The sequence below is a fragment of the Syngnathoides biaculeatus genome, chromosome 12 (genome assembly GCF_019802595.1).
Source record: "Syngnathoides biaculeatus isolate LvHL_M chromosome 12, ASM1980259v1, whole genome shotgun sequence".
NCBI classification, from domain to species: domain Eukaryota; kingdom Metazoa; phylum Chordata; class Actinopteri; order Syngnathiformes; family Syngnathidae; genus Syngnathoides; species Syngnathoides biaculeatus.
The window spans coordinates 9,341,329-9,368,872 of NC_084651.1; the positions used below are offsets into that span (position 1 = coordinate 9,341,329).

At 41.8% G+C, this 27,544-nt stretch overlaps 2 protein-coding genes across 2 annotated transcripts; one reads left to right on the top strand and one right to left on the bottom strand.

The window, feature by feature from the left end:
• Positions 1 to 2,452: 2,452 nt before the first annotated feature.
• On the bottom strand, positions 2,453 to 6,421 carry LOC133509668 (zinc finger protein 239-like). Its single transcript, XM_061836933.1, has 2 exons — positions 6,140 to 6,421; positions 2,453 to 5,476 (listed from the first exon to the last, which is right to left on the bottom strand). Exons 1-2 carry the CDS (start codon positions 6,336 to 6,338, stop codon positions 4,599 to 4,601), a joined length of 1,077 nt encoding a protein of 358 aa, XP_061692917.1. The 5' UTR covers positions 6,339 to 6,421; the 3' UTR covers positions 2,453 to 4,598.
• Positions 6,422 to 7,531: 1,110 nt separating this feature from the next.
• Positions 7,532 to 27,534, top strand: adss2 (adenylosuccinate synthase 2). Its single transcript, XM_061836932.1, has 13 exons — positions 7,532 to 7,815; positions 12,867 to 12,969; positions 14,048 to 14,116; positions 14,201 to 14,251; positions 14,345 to 14,411; positions 17,506 to 17,613; positions 19,603 to 19,684; positions 19,774 to 19,900; positions 23,774 to 23,928; positions 24,879 to 25,003; positions 25,069 to 25,166; positions 25,267 to 25,416; positions 27,060 to 27,534. Exons 1-13 carry the CDS (start codon positions 7,657 to 7,659, stop codon positions 27,110 to 27,112), a joined length of 1,347 nt encoding a protein of 448 aa, XP_061692916.1. The 5' UTR covers positions 7,532 to 7,656; the 3' UTR covers positions 27,113 to 27,534.
• Positions 27,535 to 27,544: the final 10 nt, after the last annotated feature.

Genomic DNA, 27,544 nt, shown 5'->3' on the forward strand with positions numbered 1-27,544 from the left:
ACGCGTTCCAAGCCTTAAATTTTGGCTTTTTAAAATCTATATTTTTTGTAGCTTTTCCTGATAATAAACTGCATAGTAGAAATAGATGTATAGTTGAAATACTTTATATAATAAAATTATTTAGGAAATAAAGTTATTTTTTGCTTAAAATGTATGATTTAGTAGTAGAGTACACTAGGCTGGGAGCGCATTTCCGTATCTGTAGCGACTCGGCTCCCAGCCTTGCAAACTTTTTTTTATTAAGAAAAGTGCAGAATAACTTTAAACTTGCCTTCTTTGGAGCCATGATTGGGGGGTTAATCCGATAGTCCTCGATAAGAAGAAAAACAACAGTCACTACCGGGACACATCTGTGTACAGAGGGTGCGTTATACAGAATAACAAAATTGCGCTGGTTGTCCCCCGCACGTTATGTCATTTCCGTTTTTTTTTTTCAAGGGGTGTTCGAATTGACAACAACGAAACGCGTCGTGGGAGGGTCAACTGCTTGGATCCGAACAGTTTGAATCAGAACACGTTCCACAAATGGAAGAATTTCTTGGCGATGGCCCTGCACCGTGTGATATTCTTTGGTGTGAAACTATAAAAATAACTGCTGTCCTTCTGTGTTTCAGAGAAAGTCTGACTCAACATTAAGAAAATATTCACCGTTCCAGTTTTGAGCCGGTTTCACATCATTTATTTTGCCAGATTAACCTTTTGGCCTACTCCTCATCAGGCAACTTTGTTCATGGAGTATTACATCACAGCCAGAGACAAAAGGACGCCTATAGTACTGTAGGACCTGCATATCTGATCACATTCGATTCACCAACTGAACTTCATTAAAGGTCAAATGTAAGAGATTTATGTAAAACGGCATTCTCACCTGGTGGTATTTCAGAGTCTATAAACTAGGGGTGGTGGTGGGGTTCCATAACCGGATTAGGAGAGTTGGTTTTAGCCCCCGGGGGGAAGGCTGTCATAGGGAACTGATTATCTCATTATCTTCACTAGCTCCAATCCCAACTGCCTGAAGAGAAATCCCAAAGGTTCCTGACAAAGCCTCCTCTTGTTGTAAGCTTTCCAGTCCACCTCGGTTGGATATGCAAGTGGTTCAAGTCTTGGGTCAAATTATGAAGAAAACTATCCAAATTGATTAGTTTTGATACCACTAGTCTTCTTTTGGGCCTATGCCAGATGACTTTGGGCAAGAGGCAGGGTACACCTTGGAATGATCTCAAGTATATCAGAAGGTACAGCACGGGTCCATCCATATCTATTATTTTTTTTAGCACTTGTCCTCGTTAGGACCAGATGAGCTGGAGTTTATCCCAGATGAGCAGGGCTTTTCGCAAAAAGCAGCATACACCCAGAAGTGGTTGTCTGCCAGATGCAGAGCTATGAAATGATCCGCACATTTTTTGGAGAATTTTGTCTTCAATGTTAAACATATTTACGGAATGAACAAATAAGCTCCACCCCCCCGGAGAAAATTATTCAAACTCACATCTCCTGAATGAAATGCAGATGTGCAAACTCCCAAGTGGCCACGCTCCTGAATTTGCAATGTTGCCCATCCAGGACTCAATAAGCAAACCACTTTGAAGGGTTTTCAGTTACATGGGAGCCAGGGAGGTGGTGTACGTTTTTTTATTATTAAAAATGCATTTGTGTACAAAGTGTTAAAAAAAAAAAAGCTGTATAGCAACATGTAAGAAATAATAATGAATCAGAGAGAAGATTGGTGTGTATTAACATTCTGGACACAGACAGCCGAACTCAGAAGGTCAAATAGATTTTCGGATAGAATTTGGAAGACACACCTTAGCACGCATAAAAGAAGGAGTGTGGTAAATATATATATTTTTTGCAACACAAATTTGACGGGCTGTGGAAACAAGGTTCTTTTTTTTTAAAGACTTGTAAAGGAAAACATTGACTTTGAAATGTCATAAAATTTAACAAGTTACCTTTTTTCCACAGTTTGGGACGTAGCGGTTATATAAAGAAATGTTATTATATGATTTATCTAGATTTATGATAAAGGGACAGTTGAAAATTTCACCTATTCAGATTATGTTCAGGAACTAGTAATAAAAGTATGACTCTGCCTCCATCTTGTGGCATCAACAGCCAGCTATCCATACACAATGGTATGTAACGAATGGGCTTGTTGCACATAATCCACTCCATTGTCGAAATATTGCTTTCTGTCCTGGTTTCATATCACTGTCCTTTTGTCACCGATTCTGTTCACAACTTTGAGCGATCTGGACTTTGTATCGGTCCGTTGTGGTTAAAAAGGAGCTAAGCCGAAAGGCGAAGTCCTCTATTTATCGGTCGATCGACGTTCCTACCCTCACCTATGGCTGCGTTGCACGTGACGTCACGCTTAATCCGGGTACTTGACCGCCATTGTTGCAGAAAAGCACTCAGCTGTCCGTCGTCATCATGCCAGATTTTTGTTGCGTCTACGGATGTGGAAATCGCAGAAACAGAGACATTGGGAAGCGATTTTTACGTGTTCCAAACATTAGATTGCATAAAGTAGACATTAGAATGGAGTTAACAAAAAAAACGGCAACAAAAGTGACTTGCAAATATGAGACTTGGAGATCTGAACATAGCTCGAGTACACAAGGCAAATGTTTATTTGAAAGTCTGTTCTGATCATTTTGTAAGCGGTAACCATGTGTATTTCTTGTGTCCCGATATTCTACTTCAGCAAAGACTTTCAGATCCTTTGAAAGTACGTCGTTGTGGAGAGTATACGGATCGATATCTTCACAGAGTTGGATCTTCTGCACATATCTAGCTTTGGCGACAACAGAGTGAATTAAAGTAGGCAGAAAACATCCACCGCTCGCCGCTTACTCATGGGTCCGTGTACGTTGCCATGGTGATGTCATCTGCAACACCTAGCTTGTCTGTAGAAATGGCGGCGATTATCAAGTGATTGCAACCCAAGAATAGTCTCGAGCTGTGGGTTGTGTCAGAAAGATTGAGAGGATCCAGATGAGGTGGCTCGGGTATCTGTTTCGGATGGCTCCGGGACGCCTCCCTGGTGAGGTGTTCTGGTCATGTTCCACTGAGAGGAGACCCCGGGGATGACCCAGGACATGCTTGAAGGATTACGTTTCTCAGGTGGCGTGGGGACAGCTCGGGTTCACCCCCACCCCCAGAAGAGCTGGATGAAGTGGCTGTGGAGAGGGAAGTCTGGGCATCCCAGCTCAAGCAACTGCCCCCACAACCTGACCTTGGATAAGCGGAAGAAAATGAATGGCTGGATGACCTTCTTTTCCTTTCGGCTTGTCCCGTTAGGGGTCACCACTGCATGTCATCTTTTTCCATCTAAGCCTATCTCGTGGATCTTCCTCTCTGACACCCACAGTTCTCATGTCCTCCCTCATAACATCCATGAACCTTTTCTTTGGTCTTCCTCTCGCTCTTTTGCCTGGCAGCTCCATCCTCAACACCCGTCTACCAATATACTCCCTCTCTCGCCTCTGAACATGTCCAAACCATCGAAGTCTGCTCTCTCGAACCTTGTCTCCAAAACATCCAACTTTGGCTGTCCCTCTAAAGAGCTCGTTTCTAATCCTATCCAACCTCCTCAATCCGAGCAAGAACCTCAGCATGTTCATTTCTACTACCTCATGTTCTGCTTCCTGATGGTTCTTAAGAGCCACAGTCTCTAATCTGTACATCATCACCACTGTTTTTATAAACTTTGTGAATGGATGGAAGACCATTTATAATTAAAGCAGAAATTATCCAACACTACTCCAAGTGCAAGTTCATTTTTTTTTTTAAAATCTGCATGGCACTTTTGTCTAATCAAGAGATGTGAAGTGGCCGGGCTTTCTGCTTCAGATCCATTAGAGTTCATTTTTAGTGCAAAGGTAACTTCCATTGTTTCATGTTATACTCATAATTGGCTGTTTACTTGGAATTATGAACACGGCTTTCATTACGCATAACACCGGATAAGGGTAAATTGTATTGTCTGCAAGAAATATGACGTTACGGGCAAAGAGCCCATTAGTTGTTAGTTCCACGGTAACTTCCACTAATTGTGTCATTTCAGACTCATACTCGGCTGTTTACTTGGAATTATGAACACGGCTTTGATTACGCGCAACACTGGATGAGGGTAAATTGTAGTCTGCAAAAAATATGACGTTACGGGCAAAGAGCCCATTAGTTGTGAGTTCCAAGGTAACTTCCACTAATTGTGTCATTTCAGACTCATACTCAACTGTTTAGTTGGAATTATTAACATGGCTTCATTACGCAGAACACCGGATAAGGGTGAATTGTATTGTCTACAAGGAATGGCGTTACGTGCAAAGAGCCCATTACTTGGGGATTTTTGCAAAATTTGGGGGATTCATCGTATTTCCATTTTCTCCACGTTTTGAGACAAGGGATTGTTAATTAAATTTTACACTTGGATGACCTATAAAAATGCCCTGAAAAGTAAATGAAGGTGACATTTTAATTCGGAGTTGAACCATATTTCAGAAACAAACTGCGCTGGCCCTTAGAGGTTCTGCTATAATTGACTGTTACCATGACAACACAGCATAAGAAAAAAAGAGTGGTGAGCGAGTTCCTCAAGATATCCGCACGTGGGTGGTCAGGTGATGTTTGAGGTGGGCGCTCTGCAGGAAGCCCCGCCCGCACATGCCGCACGTGTGCGGGCGCTCGCCCGTGTGCGTCCTCAGATGCTTCCTGAGATGGCCGCTGTGCGTGAAGCTCTTGCCGCAGTGCGTGCAGCAGTAAGGCTTCTCGCCCGTGTGGATCCTCATGTGGATCTTCAGGTCACCCTTACGGCTGCACTCCTTGCCGCACATGTAGCAGCGGTGCGGCTTGGCGCCCGTGTGACTGGTCATGTGCTCGGCCAACGCGCTGACGCTACCGCAGCGCTTGCCGCACACCGGGCACGTCTTGGAGCCCCGGTGGGATTGGATGTGCTCGGCGAGACGTCCGGGGGACTCACCCGCTTTCCCGCACACGGCGCAGCACGCATCCCTCCAATGTATTCTTAAAGCATGATTAACCAGGTGGTGATTGAAGGAAAAGGATTTTTCACAGAGATGACAACGGAAGTCCTGTGTGATTGATGCCTCTGGCAAGAGGGCACTGTGCTCTGTTTGACATGCATCTTGCCGTCCATTTTGGTATGGGCATGGTTCTGTTGAGGCAACAGGGGGTGGCAACAGTTTAGTTTCGGCTTCCTCTGGCTTGCTCGCACTGAGCTGCAAAAAACTGTCATTTTCTTGCTTGTTTTGCTCCCGAGACAGGCACAAGGTATCGGAATCCTCCGGGATTCTGCTGTCTTCCTGGGGAACGTCCCAGAGGGCTTCCTGTTTAATGTGGCTCAGCTCTTGTCCAGTATGACCAGAAGTTCCATTTGACTCCCACTCTTGGGAATGCTGCTCGAGGGAATTTTCCCAATTTTCCTCCCTTTGCTCTGCTGATTGAAACAAGTCTGAAAAATATAGGAGAGATTTTCTTAAGGATATTGTACTGCACTTACCAGGATAATGGTGATGTAATGTTATTATTGTGAATGCTGATTTACTACAACAAAAATGCATGGCAACGTCTGTGAAATGGTGTCTTGATTTTTATTGAATTTATTAGTATAATTAATACAAATATTTTCAAATTTAAATTAGCACCTTTTTTTTTTTACTCCTAGAACAGTCTTTTGACTACAACCTGTGGAAAAATAAAATAGATATTTATTATGGATATACAATGCCAAGAACTGTCGAACCACTTTAAAAAAAAAAGGTAATTTGGTAACCGACACAGGTTGGAAAAAATAAATAAGTGAATTTTGGATTTTATTTATAATTAAAACACACGAGCAACTAGGGCTAGCTGATATGACATTAAAATAAAGTGTTTTTTTTTAAAATAATTCATTATTCAATCCATCATCACCCATCACTTAAAGAACAACATTTGATTTTTCCTCTGGAATTTGTCTAATCGATATTTTATATGTAGTTTTTCATTCCCATTCGACACAGAAATTTGCATGATAAAGCAAGATATTACTATGAAATGGAACTGTCAAACTGTAAATAAATCTTACAATGAATATAGGAAACTTTTGGTTTGCCAAACTACAATGACAAGCAACCTGTGTTCTGTTGTGACACAAAATCCAAGCGAATCCCTCGGAGGCGTTTAATCTCCTTTTGCGAGCAAGAAGCTTCTTCCTCGTATTTGACGATGATTCGCTCCAAAAAGTCAAATATCTCCTGGGCTGCGGTGGCCAGGCGTTCGTTCACGAATGCCTTGAGTAGCAGCGACGGCGACATGTTAGGACAAATGTTCATTTCAGTCAAGGTTTGCTAAACTTGCTTTCTTTTTTAAAAATCTTTGGGCGATATGCTAGTTAACAGTAGATAAGGGAAAACAGAATCGACTACTTCCTCCTTTTTAGGCGGCTGTCAAACATCGACACTGTACCGCCGCCACCTGGACGGAGGGAGAGTTGACTTCTTAAAGCCATTATTCTTGACAAAAGTTAACACTTTTTAAAACATGGAGTACTGATTATGAATTGTAACGTATTATCTCGTCCACGTAACTCACATTTCCTAGTAGGGTGACATATTGGGTTTGGCCTTTAATCAACCAATCTGAAATCAACAGCCAAGATTAGGCAGTTACTGCTATCTAGTGGACGAAAAAGTGCAATGTACTGCACGATATGGGGTATTTCTCCTTTTCCTTTCGGCTTGTCCCGTTAGGGGTCGCCACAGAAGTGTAATTGTCCTCTTACGTATGATTCTTGTCATTTTGCATGTTCAGCTATTTATTTCAGTGCCTTACATTGAACCAACAATATTCTCACCACATTAGTGTAAAATGCTGTACAAAAACAAACAAAAATTTTTTGTATGACAATAACTTTTCTTAATAAAGTTCAGCTCCATCGAGCAAATGCCATGGGCCAGTCGGTGAAAAGCCAATAAATGTAATTTAATGTTTATTCCTGACCCCTGGCGTGCTTTTATATTTTGTTTTCGTGTACGTTTGTCTATTATGTTGAATGCATATTGTAAGTAATTGCATGTTTTAGCATTTTGTTAAGATTGTTTGGAAAAAAAGTGTAAACGAGATGTTTGTGTTTTAAACGTGTTGCGCGCAAAATTTATCCCGAAATATTATAAAACGTATTGTGCAAATAATGCTCACTTTTGTTGTGGCTGTAAACAATCTCTTTTAAAAGTCACAACACATTATTGTGTTAAAATGTGTAAAAACAAGTTTTTAAACGTATGACGTCACGTTTTAACGTTCATCGTCATAAAGCCTTACTGTCGTTTTGAGAGCAAACATCATACAACAGAAGGGATGGCCTACAAGTATCAACAACTTTAAACCCTGGAAAGAGAAAGTACATTTATGAAGTGAAGCTCTACAGTTGTGTTGAAATAAGATGCTCGTTAATGAAGTGGATTCATAATTTCCCTCCCAAAATACCCCAAATCGTGAAAAAGTCACTTACTTCCTGGTTGTTGACACCTGTGCGCATGCGCAAGGCGTATCACTTCCTGGCGTCCTAACGTTGCCTTGGGAGTGGGCTGGTGCCGCCGAACCACAAATTACGATCCAAGTCAGCCGCGGAGCCCCAGCAAGTGGTCGGATATGTCGGGAAGTGGGTGCCAGGAAGCAACGACGCGGCCCGGCAGACCGCCGGTGGGCAACCGAGTGACGGTGGTGCTGGGCGCGCAGTGGGGGGACGAGGGGAAGGGCAAAGTTGTGGACCTGCTGGCTCAAGACGCGGACATGGTGTGCAGATGTCAGGTTGGTGTTGCGTTCACTTGTCCCGCGCTGTGCGTTATGCAAAAAATAATAATTTTTAATTGTCAACCTGCTCGCGTCTCGCTGGCTTCACTCCCTTCTTCACCCCCCCCCCCCCCACCACCACATTTCCACCAAGCTAACCCATTTACTGCCTTGCTGTGCAACATTATTAGACACTTTGTTGTCCATATGTTTTTTTTAATTGTTTTGCTAATGTCACCTTGAAGTCTTGCTAGCTGATTTTAGCTCACCTATGTGCAGCAGGTCTTTGAAGGCACCTTTTGGGCTCATCTGTATTAATCATGTGCTAGCTTTGCACGACCGACAATGAGGGATCCCCTCGTAAACGCGACGTGTTCTTCTTTCACTATTTGACCGAGTCACTGCAGACACGTACGTTTGGAACGGGGTATATCATTCTGAAATTCATAAAATCACATGATGACATCAGAGTGCTCGGTGTAACATTTAATTTCCCTCCAAGACACCTGTTCATCAACAATTCAATTTTGTCACAAACTGAATATGTTAACAGTAGCTTTACTGACGTGTTTCGCATATATTTGAAAATGAAAATTGTATAGTAATATGTAATAATTAGGTACAAGTCATAACAGTTAAGACCAAGTCCACATAATTCACCATTATTAACGTGATCAGCATTTAATACACTTGCCATATATATTTGCGTGACAATAACAATTGTTAATTTCTACTCACTGGGTAACTCGAGACCCCAAAAAAATGCTTTGATAAAGTAATATTCTGCATTATTTCCCCAATCATCAGCCTGTACTGACACCGAAGCAACATTACATAATTATGTCACATGCACATATCGCACATGTAAAAATAACAACATGCCAATACTCGTTACTAATGAGAATATACTGATATGAGATCCAATGCAACTATAAAACTAATATCGTGTATTATATCCCCCATGTGTGAGTGGCATTTCATATACATTTCTCACACATAGATTTGCATCCCCCAAAATTTGCTTTTATATAGTATTTTTGAGGTTCATTTGATAATTTTATTTTATTTTTTTAAATTGTTCTTTGCAGTAATGTAGTGCTATACACTGTGGAGTATTTTTTTTTCTACTAGACAAAGTTAAACTGTTTAATTAAACTTTTTTACTTAAATAGCATCAAATGCGGCAGAACATTGCCCACCCGTGACTCCAGCATGGGAGTGTAGTGTTTAGGGTGGCCTGACGTGTGCCATGTGTTGTTTTAAGAGCTTTTTATAAAACAGCCACTGCCAGCACTCTTGGCTCGGTGGTGTTCCTTACTGACGTACGAGGTACATAGTGTTAACAGCAGTGGGCCGTGGGTGGTGCGGGGAGGGGGGGGGGCAGGAGATGTGACAGGCCGAGAGGAGGGGAGTGGTCGTTACGGTACGCTGTGATGATTGGAGACCCTCAAATCCATGAATAAGTTGTTATTTTTTTACATCTGGTACACAAAATATTTCACGCAGTGGCTGTAAAAATCATATTTTGTTTTCATTGACATAAGATCTGAGGGTATTGACTACAACAGACAACATTTACAACGTCTCATACTGGATATTATGTAAGTGGCAGTATTTGCAACTTCCTCAGGCTCTAACCACGTCTCTTCTATAAACATGGCGTGTTGCTCAGCCTGTGGTTACCAGACATCATGTATGCTTTAAGTGTTGTCATCATTTTATTGGATAATTTTCTGCACTGACAGAACGTACTGCATCCTGTTACACCCCAGTACTACTGTACAGTTTTTCCTCAAATCCACTCTGTCTCATTTAGTCAGTGGAAGTGTCATCCCCTTGAGACCAGGAAACATTTCCCTCAAATAGGCACTTCCCTTTTCCCAAAAGGAAAAAAAAAAAGATTTTTAACTGTACGGTACATACTGAACATTGAAACATTAACTACTGAGCTCTATTGCCAACAATAACAGCAGCACCTGTAACATCTTAATCATGTAATCGCTCCACAGTGTTTTTTTGCGTACAGGTTTATGATGCAGGCAGCTTTGAGATTTATTGGTTCTGCCCAGTTTTATCATAAATTGTTGCCAATTTTCTGTTTATCCATAGTAGTTATTTTGTATGTAATAGTTAAATAGAGTCACTGATGGTGTAGTGGTACGCACGACTGACTTTGGTGCGGGCAGCGTGGGATCGATTCCCGCTCAGTGATGGTGTCGATATCTGCCCTGCGACTGACTGGCGACCAGTTCAGAGTGTAGTCCGCCTTTCGCCTGAAGCTAGCTGGGATAGGCTGCGGCTTTCCCATGACATTGTGTGGATGAGCGGCTCGGATAATGTGTGGATGGATAATAGTTAAATATTAGGAGACAGTTGGAAAGCGTTGGCCTCACAATTCTGAGGTCCTGGACCGGACCTGCCTGTGTGGAGTTTGCAAATTCTCCCCTGCCCTCCCATGTTCTCGCCTGCGTGGGTTTTCTCTGGGCACTCCAGTTTCCTCCCACATCCCAAAAACATACATTAATTGGACACCCTAAATTGCCCCTAGGTGTGATTGTGAGTGTGGTTGTTTGTCTCAATGTGCCCTGCGATTGGCCGGCAACCAATCCAGGGTGGACCCCACCTCCTGCCTGTTGACAGCTGGGATAGGCTACAGCACTCCCTGCGACCCTTGTGAGGATAAGCGACTAAGAAAATGGATGGATATTATTTATCATTATTCCAATATAATTTGCAGGTTCTCCCCGTGCCTTTGTGGGTTTTCTCTGAGTACGCTGGTTTCCTCTCACGTCCCAAAAACATGCATGGTAGGTCGATTGGAGACTAAATTGGGCAATTTAGGTGGGAATGAGAGTGCAAATGGTTGTTTGTTGTTGTGCTCTGTGATTGGCTGGCGACCAGGGCAGGTTTTGCCCCACCTCTCACCGAAAGATTGCTGGATTTGCTCCAGGATGACCGTGACCCTTATGAGGATAAGCGTTTCAGAAAATGGATGGAAGGATTATTCCAAAAAGGCATTCATTAGAATCAGCTTTATTGGACAAGTATTTAAACTGCACACAAGTAATTTGTGTGTACAAGTCAATATAAGCCAATCATTTGCAGTTGAGTAAGACAAAAAGTATTAAAACACATTTAAGTGATAAAAAATTATAGCTAAGCGCACTTCCATTAACTGACTTTTGTTCCTTTAACACTGACACTTACTCGACACGGGAGCCGTTTATACAGACTAATGTTATGACACCGGAGCAGTTTGTCCTGGAGAGTAAGCGCTGTTCCGAGTACACACAAATATGTAACCTTACATAACCCTGTCCGGAGAATAGAAGTAGACCCTCATGGAAGCCACGAGGAACAGAAACAAGCTCTTCAAGGTAAACCGGCCCATTTTCCCGCCAATAGAGGAGGGGGTAGGGGGGGGCACACCCAAATTTTGTCTTTGATTTTGACTTTCGACTGTACCCTGCAGTGTTTCTGTCTGCAAAAATGCAGTTTGGCGTCTTTGCAAGTCCATGTTTGGGCCATGACGATCCAGTGTTGACGCGATAAGTGCCCTCAGACGATACTTCAAGAGGCAGGGTGTCAAATATGGTTGCCAACGCCATTGCTTGACTCTATTCACCGTAACACCACAGACAGACCTCAGACAAAGATGTGCAGTGATTCAATATTTTTATTTTTTGCCACTACAGTGTTATTACTGAGGATTATAACATATTTGTTTGTTTTAGTTCACATTGAGCAAACGAACAGGTAACAATGACCAGCAACGAATTAATTTTTACTTTGTTGTCATTACCGTGTGCTTGTATTGGATCCAAATAAGCCAGTCACCCTCCACGTTCTCTGTTAGTTAGCATGGTTTGTGGCAAAGTTTTGAGTTAAATGAATTACTTAGTTAGCAAGGGTTATTTAATTATGAAAAAGTATACCTGAAGGAATCAATTTAGAATGCACAATGATCATTTATATTTTGTTGTTCATTGGAGCCAGATAGGGCTATAAAAATGTATTCCATAGCTCGCCTCATAGGCACCTTTCTGTTGAACTGTATTTCACATTTCCAAGGCCTTCTGTGATAATCTTTTTCTTGGAGCACCGTGGAGAATCTCGTAAGTATCCCGAGCGCTACGTGGGGCTCCTTGGCGGAGTCGTAAAAGTCTTTAAAAGGCCAAGCCATCTGCTTCGTCATCTTTTTTTCCCCTCGCCCTACCTTTGGGGTGCTGCTGTCTGTCCAGGAATAACCAGAACTCCATGTGGTCGGAGCACATGCTGTGCTCCATTTATCGCCTCAGGCTTCCTTTTGGAAAAAGCGACCCATCCTGATCACGGGGCAGTTCAGCAGCTCTTGAACTACATTCATTCAACATTGAACTTGTCCCAGCAAGTGCCAGGATACTTTTGGTATTCAAGGGTACATTGCAAAATTTTCAGCCCGGGTGCAGGTCTGCTCTCTACTGAATGACATTCTCGATTATGCTTTTACATGTCGCAGCTCACCTGCTCTACTCTAGACATCTGACTAAGTTTTCATATTGAACATTTGACTTGTAGCTACAGTCGTACCCCGGTTTTCGAACGTCTCGGTTTTCAAATGAAAATTTTGTGATTTTCTTTTTTTTTTTGCTTCAGTTTTCAAACGAAAATCAGTGCTCGAACGCCCCTAAGAAAACCCAGAAATAACAACGCCTGCGGCCAGACCAGCTGACCCAAGACGCGCTTTTTTGTGAATTCCCACCCCGCCGAAAAAAACCCATAAATAACAGAACGCATGCGGCCCGCCAGCTGATCCACCCACGACGCGCTTTGTTATTGTCAATTTGATAGAACCCCCGAAAAAAATAACATAACTCGCGCGGCGGTTGATTCGGTTTTCGAACAAATCGGTTCTCGAACCGCCTTTTGGAAAAGATTGTGGTGGAGAACCAAGGCACCACTGTATTTGTAAATACTGCTCGTTGCTACCTACTTAACTATTCAGCCCGCATTCTAGCGCGGCTAAACAAAGTTCCAGAACTTTCCAGTCGGGCCTCTCAAGTGTTTCTCTGCGTTTATGTGCTCCGCAGGGTGGCAACAACGCGGGACACACAGTGGTGGTCGACTCTGTGGAGTACGACTTTCACCTCCTGCCCAGCGGCATCATCAACCCCAAAGTCACCGCCTTCATCGGTGCGCTACGCCCACAACGCGACACCTCCACACCGCCTCTTCAGTACCACCTACAACACACCCTTTAGTGCCACTGACACACCGCCACTTTAGTACCACCCGTACTCCGCCGCTTTAGTGCCGCTAAGGTTGCTTTGATTGCCTAAAGCCTCTCAAATATCCACACTCCTTTATTCTCGCCTCGCTATGCATTCTAAATAATATTGCTACAGCAACCAGAGGCACTCGACTTGTCCATTGACAGTTGCGGCATGTTGTGTGTGGTTCAATGAAAAATAATAGTCACAATATCAATTAAAAAATACCAATATGCTTTTTTATATACATTTTCCTTCCAAAGCGGTGTAGATTCTCAGTCACCCGGATCATGGTAATCCACAAATCGAGGCAAACACAATTTTGTTTGTTGAGTTATTTCTGTGTTTCACTCATTTTGTGAAAACATTCAAAAATGGTTTTGGCAGTTATGTGGAGCCGGAAAACTTTGTTTCCTATTATGAAACCAGCGATCGAGTTTTTGCGACGTGGAGTTGCCGACTGGAATTGGTTTATGATTGTTGAGTTTATCCGCGTCCAGTTGCGTCACATTTCTTTAGTGCCACCTACACACACCACCCCTTAAGTGCCACCAACACACTGCCCGTTTAGTGCCACCAATAACACCCATCTTTCGTGTACACCGTCCCGCTAGTGCCATCTTCTTGCCACCCCTGTAGCACCACCCAGAGCCTCCCTCTTTAGGACCACCTATAATGCTCCCCTTTGTACCACTTCAACACCCCCCCACCCCCCGACAGACGCAACGCTCTTTTAGTACCGCCTAATGTCCCCATTTAAGTGCTTCCTCCCTTTAAATCCCCTCCAGCATATTGGTTTTGATGTGAAGCCAAAACATCAATGGATGCTACCAATTGAGTCCGTTTTTACACTTTACACACATCTGTACAAAAAGTGCAGATGTTCAATATGTCGATGATTTAAGGGCACATTTGGGTTCTGAACTGCCACGTTTCTACAAACTAAAAAAGACCCTCAAGGACAGTGTTAGCGGTTTCTGCTCTTGTTCTCTCTCCACAAGGTAACGGTGTGGTGATCCACCTCCCGGGCCTGTTCGAAGAGGCCGCAAAGAACGAGCGCAAAGGCAAAAGTGAGTTTACTTTGCTCGGCGTGAGTTCACGTGCGTGACGCTGCTTCACTCTGTTGAGTGTCAAATTTCTATTTGGGGGCGCAGGTCTAAAAGATTGGGATAAAAGGTTGATCATCTCAGACAGAGCGCACATCGGTAAGTCCCGGGTGGAGGTCTATGTGTGTTTGTGTGTGTAACCTGCTGAGAGTTGTGTGTGAGTGTTACATCCCCTCTGTCCCTCCGCCACAGTGTTTGACTTCCACCAAGCTGTGGATGGCGTTCAGGAGCAGTTGAGGCAAGAGCAAGCTGGCAAGAAGTAAGGAACCTCCACGGTTACCACACATGATAAGAGTGTGATAAGCTTAAAAGAAATACACATTTGATGTAGTTTTGGTTTTATTTAATGTGAAAAGCAAAACTAGCTGAGTGTCATGAAGACATCCAAGCTGTAGATGGCTGTAGTGCGTGTGTTGCAAAGGAGATTTCAAAAGGTAACAAAGAAAAACAAATGTAGGAAGGTTTTTGGTATTACTTTTGTGACTGGGCGGGAGGCACTGATCTGAAAAAAAAAAAAGACTGGATGGCTCATTGGCCACTAAATCTAAAGTCGCCATCCGCCATCTTGATACTCCCAAAACAATCATGCCGACCTGTGCAGCGACTGGGTTAATCACCAGTTTCGTGGCTGTGGGAAAACATTCCACAGGCAAGTTAGAAAGATTTACTTTGACACTGTTAAGTTTGTCTGTAAAGGTTTTTTTTTTATTTTCTGATGAACAAAGATTTTGTTTACGGTTGTTGTAGTTCACTTTTCACTCTGTGCTTCACCTTTATATGCCGACGTTTTTTTCGCGAAAAAGTGATGTAAATATTTTCCCAAATGTCATCAGTGGATAAGCAAGTACACAAATTTTTTGTGAAATTTTTGATGAATTTCTTAATACAGAACTCTGCAAATCAAATAAGATATTCAAATGCGAGGAAGTTGAAATTTTCTGTCTGAAATAGGTCGTAGGAGAGACAATAAATGAACAATGCGTTTAGCATGTATTTTCCCATTGTGAGTCCTTATTTCCAAAAATATATCTGACTGGTTGTCTTAAAATTTTATGTTTTTATGACAAAAAATGCTCATTTTTTTGCTATGGTATGATGATAGTACTTCACAACGTATTTTGGGAAAAGTTAACGTCATGGAAATTGGGCCCTAGCTAATATGCAAGGTTTCTTGGTAGTCATGGTGTTGTCTTTCCTTTGCTCTTAGCCTTTTTTGACTTACGAAGTCGAATTAAAAATCCTTCATGTTACCAGAACTGAAAAAGTGTCAAACTCACATGACCAGTTTTAATTCTACATGCCAAACCTTGAGGAAAAACCCCGCCATAATGCAACCTGTAAACCATGTCCTCCTCACGTTTTGGGAGGACCAAGATGGCGGCCAGTGGCTTCAACCAATCGACATACCGCTCGATGTGTATGGGCTATCCAGTCTTTTTTTTTTTTTTTTTTTTTAGATAAGTGGCAAGTGGCGGGATACATACTAAACTGGTCGGCAGCCAATCACAGCGCACATATAAACAAACAGCTAATCACACTCACATGCACATACATCTAGAGTCTTCGCTTAACCTACCATACCATGCATGTTTGTGGGATGGAGGAGGAAACTGGGGTACTCGGAGAGAACCCACACAGGCAAGGCCAGATTTGAACCCGGGTCCTCAAAGCTGTGACTCTGATATGCCAATCGATCTTACACCCTGCCGCTTGCCTCTGAAATTGAGAGGGTGGGAATCTCAATTTCAGTTTGTATTTCTTGGTACTTTTCAATCGGATACAAAATTTAGAATGTGGCAGTATTTGTAGCATAACACGATATGTTCAGGTGAGCAAAAGTCCCCATACCAATATATTTAAAAAGAAGAGAACATGCAATTTACCTTGTAAAGAACAGAAAAATGCTAGCATTTGGTTTTGTCAATGGGATATTATCTTGATGCCTCCCTAGTCATACACAAAGGTCTTTGCAAGTTTTGCTTTCTCATGGTTCCTAAAATGTTGGCAAATTACAAGAATTAGCGTTTTCAGTGTGGTTGCAGCATGAACTTAGGGATCAAATGGTTGAATGTTGAAATATTTCTTTATATGGCTCAATAGTGTTTATAAACCTGCATAGAGAATTCTGAAATTCTGTTAATAGCGTCGTACCTTACTGATGTATCTTGAGTTGTAAAACTGTTAACGGTGTATGTGAGGAATGTCGAGCGGGAGCCTGCGTAGCATTATGATTCTTAGCATGAAGGAAGACTCCACTAACTCATGTTGTAAGATGGCCTGTCTTCATCTGGACACTCAGCCGGTGTGTGTGTGTTTTGGAGAGGGACGTTAAGAGTGAAAGCTTTTAAAGGCTTGCGTGGATGCCTCAGAGCAACGAGTTGGTGTCTTTCCAACATCTCCAGGCATCCTTCAGGCCGCGGTCCGATCTCTCGAAGTTACACAAGACGAGTTGCACGTTGCCAAAACTTTCAAACTTGGAAAAACAAAACAAAACACAGACATGAAGCAATACAAATGGCCACAGAGAACACATTTACAGGGAAATGCAAACAAACTACAACCAGAATAGTAAACATACAGTCAACATCATAAATCAAAACTAAGCGGTGTGGCGATAAATGTAGTGTGCCGAGTTCTCATACGCGACAAACTACATTAGGTAAGGGAGAGCTGCCATAAACAAATACGTCGCAGATTATTTGGATTTATTTTGCCATGAGGTATTTCTTTTCCTGATTACATAAAAGAGACTGCGTTATGTTCCCTTGCGGTAGCGAATGTGAAGCAAACCTTTCCATTCCCTGCGGCAAAGATCATGTTTTTCATATTTGTCATCCCTGGCATCCTTTGTGTAGATATCCCAAACAAAAAAAAAAATTTTTGCTCACTCACTGACTTTTGAGTTTATTTTTCCACAAAATTGGAGTTGTACTCCAAACTATTACTTTTGAAGCATTCTACTTTGGATGTGTGATGTCTTATTAAGCTGACAAAGCATTTTCGATAGCTGCACTCAGCGCTAGGGATAATGATGAAACCCGATAATGTGCAAGGATCCTTACCGTGCGCGTGTAGACAATTTTCCACGTGCTAACACTCTCTTAATAGTGTGAGTATTATAGTAATGGCCAGCAAGCTGAAAAGGCGAAAATGCTGTTGCTAAAAATTTAACAGGTGGTACTGACGTATCAGGAGATATTTCGTGGTCTGTAAAAATCTTTCTAATGAATGGATGCCAATTCCATTTATTTACGATTATCCCTTGTAAAGTGGAAGCCAAATTGGTTTTTAGTTAAATAAAGATATGCTAAAATGAATAATGTTACTTTTCTCTGTGTTTTTGCATTGTTCAGCCTTGGGACAACAAAGAAGGGCATCGGTCCGGTGTATTCCACCAAGGCGGCACGCAGTGGCCTCAGGATATGTGACCTGCTGGCGGACTTCACACACTTCTCCGAGAGGTTTGCGAGCCTATGATTACATGCGGGTGTGAAGTATTTCAAAGATGTAATAGTGTTTCCAGAATTAGTGAAGTCCTCCTTTGCCAACACTATTAATGTTAAGTCTGAAAACTTGCAGCATGCAGAAGTTAAGCATACATTAACCCATTCATTAAATGTAGTCCTATATTTGTACATATTTTTCCCTAAAGCCCCACTGTCATGCCTATATTGTAATGAAAAATACACACAACATTCTTCACTTCAATGTCCATACAAAAAAGATATATTAGCGTAGAGCGCGTCATCCATGCTCAAAGTTGCGGAAGTCTCATTCGACATCCAAGTGGTAGCCATATTGCCTGCAATGTCATCAGCAGATGTCACAGCGGAACATTCGTCATTCAACATTGGCACTTGCTATCAGAGAGGAACAACAGAGATTTTCAGATTTTTCCTTTGCCCCTTCTGACACGGAAGCTCTTTTCGAAAGAAGAGAACATCTCGCAGTCGAGTGAAGTGACCAGGGCAATATTATCCTATCGTTTCAAGCCATATTTAGATGATATGTGGATCACTTCTAACTAACAACAGACTCCCAGACAGTATGTATGAGCCAGCCCAGCCGAAGCCATCCACGCCGGACGAGGCGCCGACAACAAAGCAGTCTGCGGCGCCGACAGGCACATCGACACATTTAGCACCCCTGACTTACGTATGCGGATCTTTTGTTACGTTATGAGAGGATTACGTCCGTCTTTGCACCTGTGCAACCCATTTTTCACGACGAACCGGTCTTTTTGTTCAAACAATATCCAGCAATACAACGAGCCGGCATTTTGGCTAACACAAAGGAATAACAAGCTACCGACACGAGATTGCCTGAGTGCGCTGGTGCAGTTGACATCACTTCCTGCTTCTCCACAACAAATCCCTCAAGAGGATTTTCTTGGCGGGTGTGACAAAAAGCCATATATGTCAAAATCATGTTTTGTGGTGGGGAAAAAAACAGATGGGTCCATTCCAGCTGTCTTTTTTTCATTAATTACATACTAAAAATCCTGCATTTCATGACAGTGGGGCTTTAAACTCCATTGTACATTTTAGCTTTACAGATGCCACCCTGTGCAAGGGGATGTTTGTGGTGGTGATGACAGCAATACTGCACGATCGTCTTTAACGTACTGTGTTGCCTCATCAAGTGACTTATTTATGCAACACAGTGTCAGACTGTTCAGACTAGGATTTCTGTAACTTTTTAAAAAAAAATTAAATGTTGCCATAAACTTCAGCTTTACCATATATATATATTTTTTTTGCAAGCATCTAAAGCGTTGTCTTTAATCTGATGTAATTACTCATATAGTGGCTGAGGCTATTTATTCAACTGCCGGATGTGTCTTAGCGGACCCCTTTATTTTTTTATTTTAACTTGATTGTAGATTTCAGCTTTACAGATGCCACGTGAGCTGTGGTATTAACTTCAAGTATGCAGGAATGCTTAGTCTTTAACCTACCATATTGCAGTACATGGTGTATCGAGACATTTACTCAACTGCATAGGTTATGTGGCTTCTATTAGAAGGGAGGCAGTTATTTGGGGGGGTGAGGGTCTTTGTTTTTATACTTTTTATTTAAACGTGCCTTAACCTTCAGCTCCGTAGATGCCATGTCTCTTGTCATAATTGCAACAATCTTTAACCGCAGGTCATTTCATCACATGATGTCCAGAAATTAATTCCCCCCCAGCCCCCTTTCCTTTGTGGCATGGCATTTATTAGCTGAAGGCCTTTCATTGTAGGCACTGGAGTCTAAACTCCACTATGAGCTTCAGCTTTACAGATGCCATGTGTGCTCCCAACTTCTGATGGGCCTGTATTAGCGCGAAGGCAACATTTTTATTTTATTTTATTTTTTTTTTACCTCAAAGAGGCTTTTCATTTCAGTATTTTTTTTTCCAATTTAAGACAATTATGTGGATACCAAGGCACATCTTGTTGACTGGTGCAGGTATAAAGTCTTGGCCCAGCAGTACCAGGCCATGTATCCTAGTCTGCAAATAGACGTGGAGGGCGAGCTGGTCAAATTAAAGGTAAAACAGCTGGAAAACAATGCTAAAAGGCACCCCAAAAAAAATCAGCGTACCCATGAAGATGTTTTGCTTTTTTTTTTTTTTTCCAGGCTTACGTGGAGCAGATCAAGCCCATGGTGAGGGATGGCGTCCACTACATGTACGAGGCGCTTCACGGGCCTCCCAAGAAGATCCTGGTGGAGGGAGCCAACGCGGCGCTTCTGGACATCGACTTTGGTCAGTTATCGAAACGGACACGCGGAAGCACTTGCATGTCTGCTGCGATTGTGGACTTCTAACATTTTTACAGTAATCCTCTGCTTTATCACGTTCACCTAGCCTCAATTCTTCTGTCTAACACTTTACTACATTCATCGATAAAGACCCAAACAGTGTCTTTAAAGGTCATAGGTACAGTCTCATTGCAGAGGGGTACAATGTACTGTTCATACTGCGCCATATTTTCACATGAATGGGTCGCCAGCTGTGCGTTTCATTTATCGCTTATACATATTTTTCTATACCATGCTATTTTTCTTATCAAAAAACACAAAACTAATTTTATAAATTGAGTTACGGAATCAGTTATACATCCAAGTCAAGGTATCACTATATTATTATGCATCAGACATATATTTTATGCTTGCAAATTTGTTGTTGTGCAATCAGGTTTCCATGGTATTTAGGTTAAATGTGTTAATAGTGCATATGTTTAAATTTCAATAAATTATGAAAAAAATATTCGTTCAATTCTCACCTTTTGCGGGTCACTCCCACGATGATCACCGTATGTTTCATGGTGTCGTATTTCCGGCGCCATCCCGCTAACGTGTGCTCTAACCACCCAGCCTCGCTTGCGACAAACCACAGCTTGGCCACGCTGTTTACGTGTACGACATCACGGTAAGTTTAATCGTACATCCGGCCGGCTTGCGCACGCTCACCTGTTTGGATCACGTTGGTCTGCGCATGAGCACGACACCCACTCACGATCATTCACTATGGCAGTGCCACAGTTTCTTTTTTTTTTTTTTTCAGGAAGAAAATCGGAGGCAAAGTTATGCCTTGAAGGCAAAGTTTGTTAGTTCATCAACAATACGACGGAACCTGACCTTGCTAAGAACCATGAATCTTTTCCTTTCAGTTCAGTAATGACGCTTGGTCGTTGGTATTACTTTATGGCACCACTGACCTAAAAAAAAAGACTAGATAGCGCATACACATCTAACGTTATGTCAATTGGCTGAAGCCAGTTGGCCGCCATCTTGGTACTCCCAAAACGTGTGGAGGGCATGGTTTACACGATTATGGCGGGGTTTTAATCAAAGTTTGGCATGTAGAATTAAAAATGGTCATGTGAGCTTGAGATTTTTTTTGTTCTGGTAACATGGAGGATTTTTAATTCGACTTGGTAAGCCAAAAAAAGGCTAAATGCAAAGGAAAGTCAAAGAACACAGTGACTACCAAAAAACCTTGCATATTACCTAGGGCCCGATTTCTGTGACATGTTAACTTTTCCAAAAATACGCTGTAAAACACAATCATCATAGAATAGCAAAAAAAAAAACAAGCATTTTCTGTCATAAAAACATTAAATTTGAAGTCAATCAGTTAGATATAATTTTGGAAATAAAGACTTGCGATGGTAAAATAGATGCTATAAACCCATTGTTCATTTGTTGTCTCTGCGACGTCTGATTTCAGACAAAATTTAAACTCGTTTCCTTGCATTTGAAAATCAAATTCAATTTGCAGAGTTCTGCATTATGAAATTCATCACAAAATTCACAGAAAATGTGTTTTCTTGCTTATCCAATGATGACGTTTGGGAAAATATTGACACCGCTTTTGCGTGAAAAACTGTCGGCGTATAAAGGTGAAGCAGAGAGTGAACAGTGAACAACAACAACCGTAAACAAAACTTTGTTCAAGTGAATGAAACTCATCAGAAAATTGGGATTGGAGCGAGGGGGATGCCATTACGTTTTTGCGCAGATCTGGTTAAAGGTGCAGTTTTATGAGGAATTTCACCTTTTACCGTTGCTGTCCACTTGCATTGTGGCCAAGCAGGGCCACCAGATCCAGCTATAGCTGCAATGGGGGAAAAAAAGCTCATCGTGTATGACAATTGGGATGCCTCACAGGATACAGCCCCACCTACAGGACTGGAGTTGACCCTTTTAAGCCTAAATTACATTTTTGGGCGTGGTGAAGAGCGGTCCTCTGTTTTTTTTACTGTTTTATTGTTCTTCTTTATGACACAATTTGCTAAATGTAAGGTGTTACGCAAGTGTCTTCTTGGCAGAGTTCAGCACTCGTGGAAAAAAATGGCGCTCTGGCAGTAACCGTTGCGCTATCAGAGCAAAGTGAAGCTCTTGTGACAGTTGACGGGAAACAGTAGCAAATGTCACACGGTACAAGAAACGGCAGCATCAAACCTTCGCTTCCTTTATGATATGTTTGTCCCTGAAATGATTGACAGAATTACGCCTTTCCGCAACACGCCTGCTGATTTACAGCAGCAAATGACCCCGTGTCCTTTTGATGACCGAACACTCGACTGCGGTGCGCGCAGGTGTCAAGGCAGTAACATTTCTGTCTCGTTCGCCTCGACCGCAGCAGAACGAGTGGAACCACTAAAGTCACAATCGGCTTGTACAATCCAGAAATGTTATCTGCCTCTTAACGCACAAGATCTCAAAAGTTGCCGTGACGTGAGATGGGGACAGCTCTGCCCGCCCAAGGATCACCTGTGCATGTTTGGGTTTGATGAATACAAAAAGGAAGTTAGACTTCGCCATTTGTTGTCACTTTGTCTCAAGGGGAGAGTTGTCTTTTTTTTTTTTTTAATATTTCTGAATATATATTTTTTCTTCTCACTATTTTGTTAGATGCAATTTTGTGACACCAATCACGTTCACATGCTACCATTGATGAAAATACTGAGTTTTAGTTTTGTAAACATTTTGCAGTGGTTGACTTTTAACCGTTGTCAAATTGAACTTTTTACACTTGTGTAACAATTAGATTCTACATATTTAGATATGAGGCCAATTTACAATGCGAATCACCTTCGTGTTACATCATTGTCCTTTACAGTGAAACTGTTTAGTTAGGTTTTTCCATTTTAGAGTGGTTAACTTCTTTTTCCACTTGTGTGCCACCCATGTTACAAAAGCAATGCAAAACAACTGTTTCAAATGTCTTCGGTGGGGGTGACTCGCCCCTTTTTGACAAAAAGAATCTAACGTAGACTGTTTCTGCCGTCTTTTGGGCACCTTCCTGAAGTGGCTCATAACAACGTCATTGAAATTTTCCAGTGCTCTGCAACATTCTGCTTTGTTCGGGTGATGGAGTTCGTCAAAATTATGGATGTCGTTCCATTTAGCGCAGATAGCTTTTATATCGGCACTAGAGACATCCTTCCTGCCTTCAGCCTCATCAGATCTCATCTCATCAATCTTGAAATGTTTGTTCATAAACTGATTTGTATGAAAACAGACGTTCTAAAAGTAAGGTACCACTGTATTTTTACACCCGTATGACAGGAAATGAATATGATATTAATGGTATGATAGCAAGTGGGTGAACTGAGAACAGAGGATTTCCATTATTTACTTTTTTAATTTTATTTTTTATTTTTATTTTTTTTACTGTACAGTTCTCCCCCCTCTCTACCTCAGCCACATCTGCAGGGCACTATTGAATGCCTTCTACGCTACTGATTTATTATGGGCTTGCATAGGCAACGTTCGCTCTGGTCAAAGCGTTATCTTACGCAGGAGACTTTTGAGGAATGTTCGACATAATCGGAGACCCTCCAGTGCGGTCGGCTTCTGGTGTCCGGTCTCGGTCACGCGACACGACCCAGCTGGCCTGCCAGCTATATCAGGACACGCTAAAATAAACAAAGTGCTATGTCAAAACAGGGCATATACTGAACACCAATCTTGGGAAGTGCTATATATTTTTTTCGGATAGCTGTGCTGTATTTATTTCATTTAGTTTATATTAGTGTGTCTGATAGTACTCAAGTACAGACTGAGTACTTTTGCCACTTCAGCCGTACCGTTGTAATCACGCTCATTCACGACCACGTGTCATTTTCAGGGACGTATCCGTTCGTGACCTCGTCCAACTGCACGGTGGGCGGGGTGTGCACGGGCCTCGGCATGCCGCCGCAGAACGTTGGCGAGGTTTACGGCGTGGTCAAGGCCTACACCACCCGGGTGGGCATCGGTGCCTTCCCCTCCGAGCAGAACAATGTATGTCAACAAGCAATATATAATATATATATATTTATAAAATGCGATGCAGAATTTTAAAAATGTCGTACTGTACAGTTGAATTGCACTGAGTGGCCAAATCAAAGTAAACCAATAGAGGAGCTCTATCAAATATGTGTGCCTTTACAAAGGGAGGTTCGCGATACTTTTTAATCCTGAGAAATCAATCAAAAGTAATAATTTTGTTTTTGACGACGCCCTTGTGGTGGAGGTCATGCAGAGTGCAGGCATATCTAATGATGGCTTCTTATGAAGCAGCACCATCTAGAGGAGACTTGGTGACACTGCTGATGTTGAAAACTCCTGACGCATTTTAAATTATTTTTAACCCAATGAAAATAATTGATATGAATTTCTTTATTTTGGGATTATTTTTTTTCACTGACTTTTTTTCATTTAAAATAAATTTAAATTTTATTTGGTATATATAGTAACAGTACGTCATCCTGTTTGTATTTAAAATCTCTTATTTGCTGATTCACTGGCAGAAAAAAAAATACAATTAAAAAAATATCTTGTAAGGATTAATTTTAATTTGTTGTCAACAGGGTTGCACTTTATTTACATTAACTTTGATTAGTAAGCAAAATTTTAAACATTTAAATAATCATAAAAATGAATAATTTACTTGCATTTTTTTACTTTAAGAGGGTAATAGATCATTATCACCATGCTAATTTGTTGACAAAAAATAAATCGTAATTCATGATTATGTATTTTGAATTTATTTGATTTGTAATTTATAATCCATGCATGTCACAATATACAATGTTTTTTGTTTTTTTTTTTTTTTTTTTTGGTAATCAGGCATAAATCGCATGGCATGTTGCAGCCATTTTGACTTAAGTTTATATGAGCAGATATGGTTCCTCTTATCATTGGCAACAAAAAAATTACTCAACCAGTGTGCACCCACGTTGTCCCTTCAGGAAATCGGCGAGCTTCTGCAGACCCGTGGCAAGGAGGTTGGGGTGACCACGGGCAGGAAGCGGCGCTGCGGTTGGCTCGATCTGGTGCTCATCAAATACGCGCACATGATCAACGGCTTCACGGCGTGAGTTAGCCACTTTTTACGCACGTTATTTTCACAATACGAGCTAAATCCCTGAACTTTCGCAGTTTAGCACTGACCAAACTTGACATACTCGACGTGCTCCCGGAGATCAAAGTAGGCGTGGGGTACAAAGTGGATGGCCAAACTATCCCGCACTTCCCAGGTGAGCAATGCTAGAAGAAGCTTTTTATTTTATTACATTTTTTGAACAACAGAAAAGGTGAAGAGGAGATATATGCAAGTTGACGTGATTATGTGTGCAGCCAATCAGGAGATGCTGCTGCAGGTGGAGGTCCAATACCAAACGCTGCCCGGCTGGAACAGCAGCACAGCCGACGCCAGGAGCTTTGACGAGCTCCCGGAGAACGCCCAGAAATATGTGCGCTTCGTCGAGGAGCACGTCGGAGTGCCTGGTATGAATGTACACAAAAAAAAAAATTCTAAAGGCAAACAAGTACAGTGGTGCCTCGGTTCTCGATCACAATCCGTTCCAGAAAACGGTTCGAAAAGTGATTTGTTCGAAAAGTAATTTGTTCGAAAATCGAATCAGTGTTTCCCATTACAATGAATGGAAAAAGAAATCGTTCCAATCCTAAAAAAAATAGGCTTTTAAAGCATTTTATTTTAGCTTTTCCTGATAATAAACTGCATAATAGAAATACCTCTATAGTTTAAATACTTTATATAATTAAATCATTTAAGAAATATATTTATTTTTTTGCTGAAAATGTATGCTTTAGCAGTAAGGTATGCTAGGCTGGGAGTGCATTGCATTGCCGTATCTGTAGTGACTTCGCCCCCACCCTTGTAAACCTTTTTTTTTTATTAACAAAAGTCCAGAATAACTTTAAACAAGCAATAATGAGGGGGGAAAAACAGGCAAATTGTTTTTTATTTGCACAGAAAGTACGTAACGTAAAAAAATTTAACTTGCAAAGAGAAGAACAACTGTTTAAAATGTCTTCGGTGGGGGTGACTCGCCCCTTTTTAACAAAGAAAGAATCTAACGTAGACTGTTTCTGCCGTCTTTTGAGCACCTTCCTGAAGTGGCTCATAACAATGTCATTGAAATATTTCAGTGCTCTGCAACATTCTGCTTTTTTAGGGTGATGGAGTTCGACAAAATTATGGCTGTCGTTCCATTTGGCGCGGATAGCTTTTATATCGGCACTTGAGACATCCCTCCCGCCTCATCAGACGACATCTCCCTTCCTCGCCAACACTATCCCCACCTAACTGCTGCTCGTTTACAAAAATAAGAAGCGACTTTTCGACTTGCTCCAAGATCTGTGGCCTCCGCTTGGTCAACACGGTTGCTCCTTTAGCAACATCACTTCCTTTGAGGGCATCCTGGTGTTTCAGAATGGTGCTCACCGTCGTTTTCGCCATGCCATACTTCTTCGATAGCTCAGAAACATGCACACCAGATTCGCATTCGGCTATTAAATCCTTCTTAAAGTTGACAGTTTTATGCACCACTTTACTTTTTTCAGCACCAGCAGTTCCACTTGCCTTTTTGGAGCCATGATCGGGGTTTAATATTGCTCAATTTGAAGAAAAAAAGTCACTACAGTACTGGGAAACGTCCGCGTGCAGAGGAGTGTGTGGGTCGCGCAGGTTCTGTCGTTTCCGTTTTTTTTCGGGATGCGTTCGAAAGCACAATAACAAATTGTGGGTCAGCTGTTCGGGGTGTTCGAATACTGTTTTTTTTTCGTTCAAAAACCAAAGCAAGAAAAAAGTCAACATTTTTGATCGAAAACCGATTTGTACGAAAACAGAGACATTCGAAAACCGAGGTACCACTGTACTTAATTTTAAAGGACGGCCATTTATAGTTTTGTGGCTGCCATAATTGCGTAATTGTCTAAAAGGAAACATGGAATGAAGACTTTAAAAGGCTCTAAAATGTGGAATTCCACTAAAAATGATCTACTGACGTTTACTGATGAAGAAAAATCTGCTACATAACGTTCTAGCCAGAGACTGGACGCCATTTTGTGACTTTTTGGGTGCTGACGCATCTGTAGTAAAATGTCCTATTGTGTTTCCCTCACAGTGAAATGGATCGGTGTGGGCAAGTCGCGGGAGTCCATCATCCAGCTCTTCTAGACACCACAAATAAACATCCTGTCAGCCTCTACCCATCGCGCGCGCGCACACACACACACATACACACACACAGCCTGACTACCTGACTGGACTTTCTCGATTCCTGACGCCGCCGTCGGATCGGAAAGGCTTTTACACACTGTACCTGTCAGAGCTGCTTCAATGCCAGGATTTTAAACTTCATTAGCCATTTTTGTACCGGACCCTCAATAATTTCAGCATTCACCAGCGCCGTTAACATAAGAAGTCACCCGCGCTGTGCCTGTCGGTCGTCGTGTTTTAAACATGCTTTGTGTTTTATTCTGTTAGTCAGGTGGATGTGGCACCTTCCTCACATAAAGGTAAAAGGGATCTTTTAATATTGAAGTTTTTATTTGCGGTAAAAAAGAAAAAAGGCTCAACCAAATACATAGTTGAAGTTTGTAGCTGGTG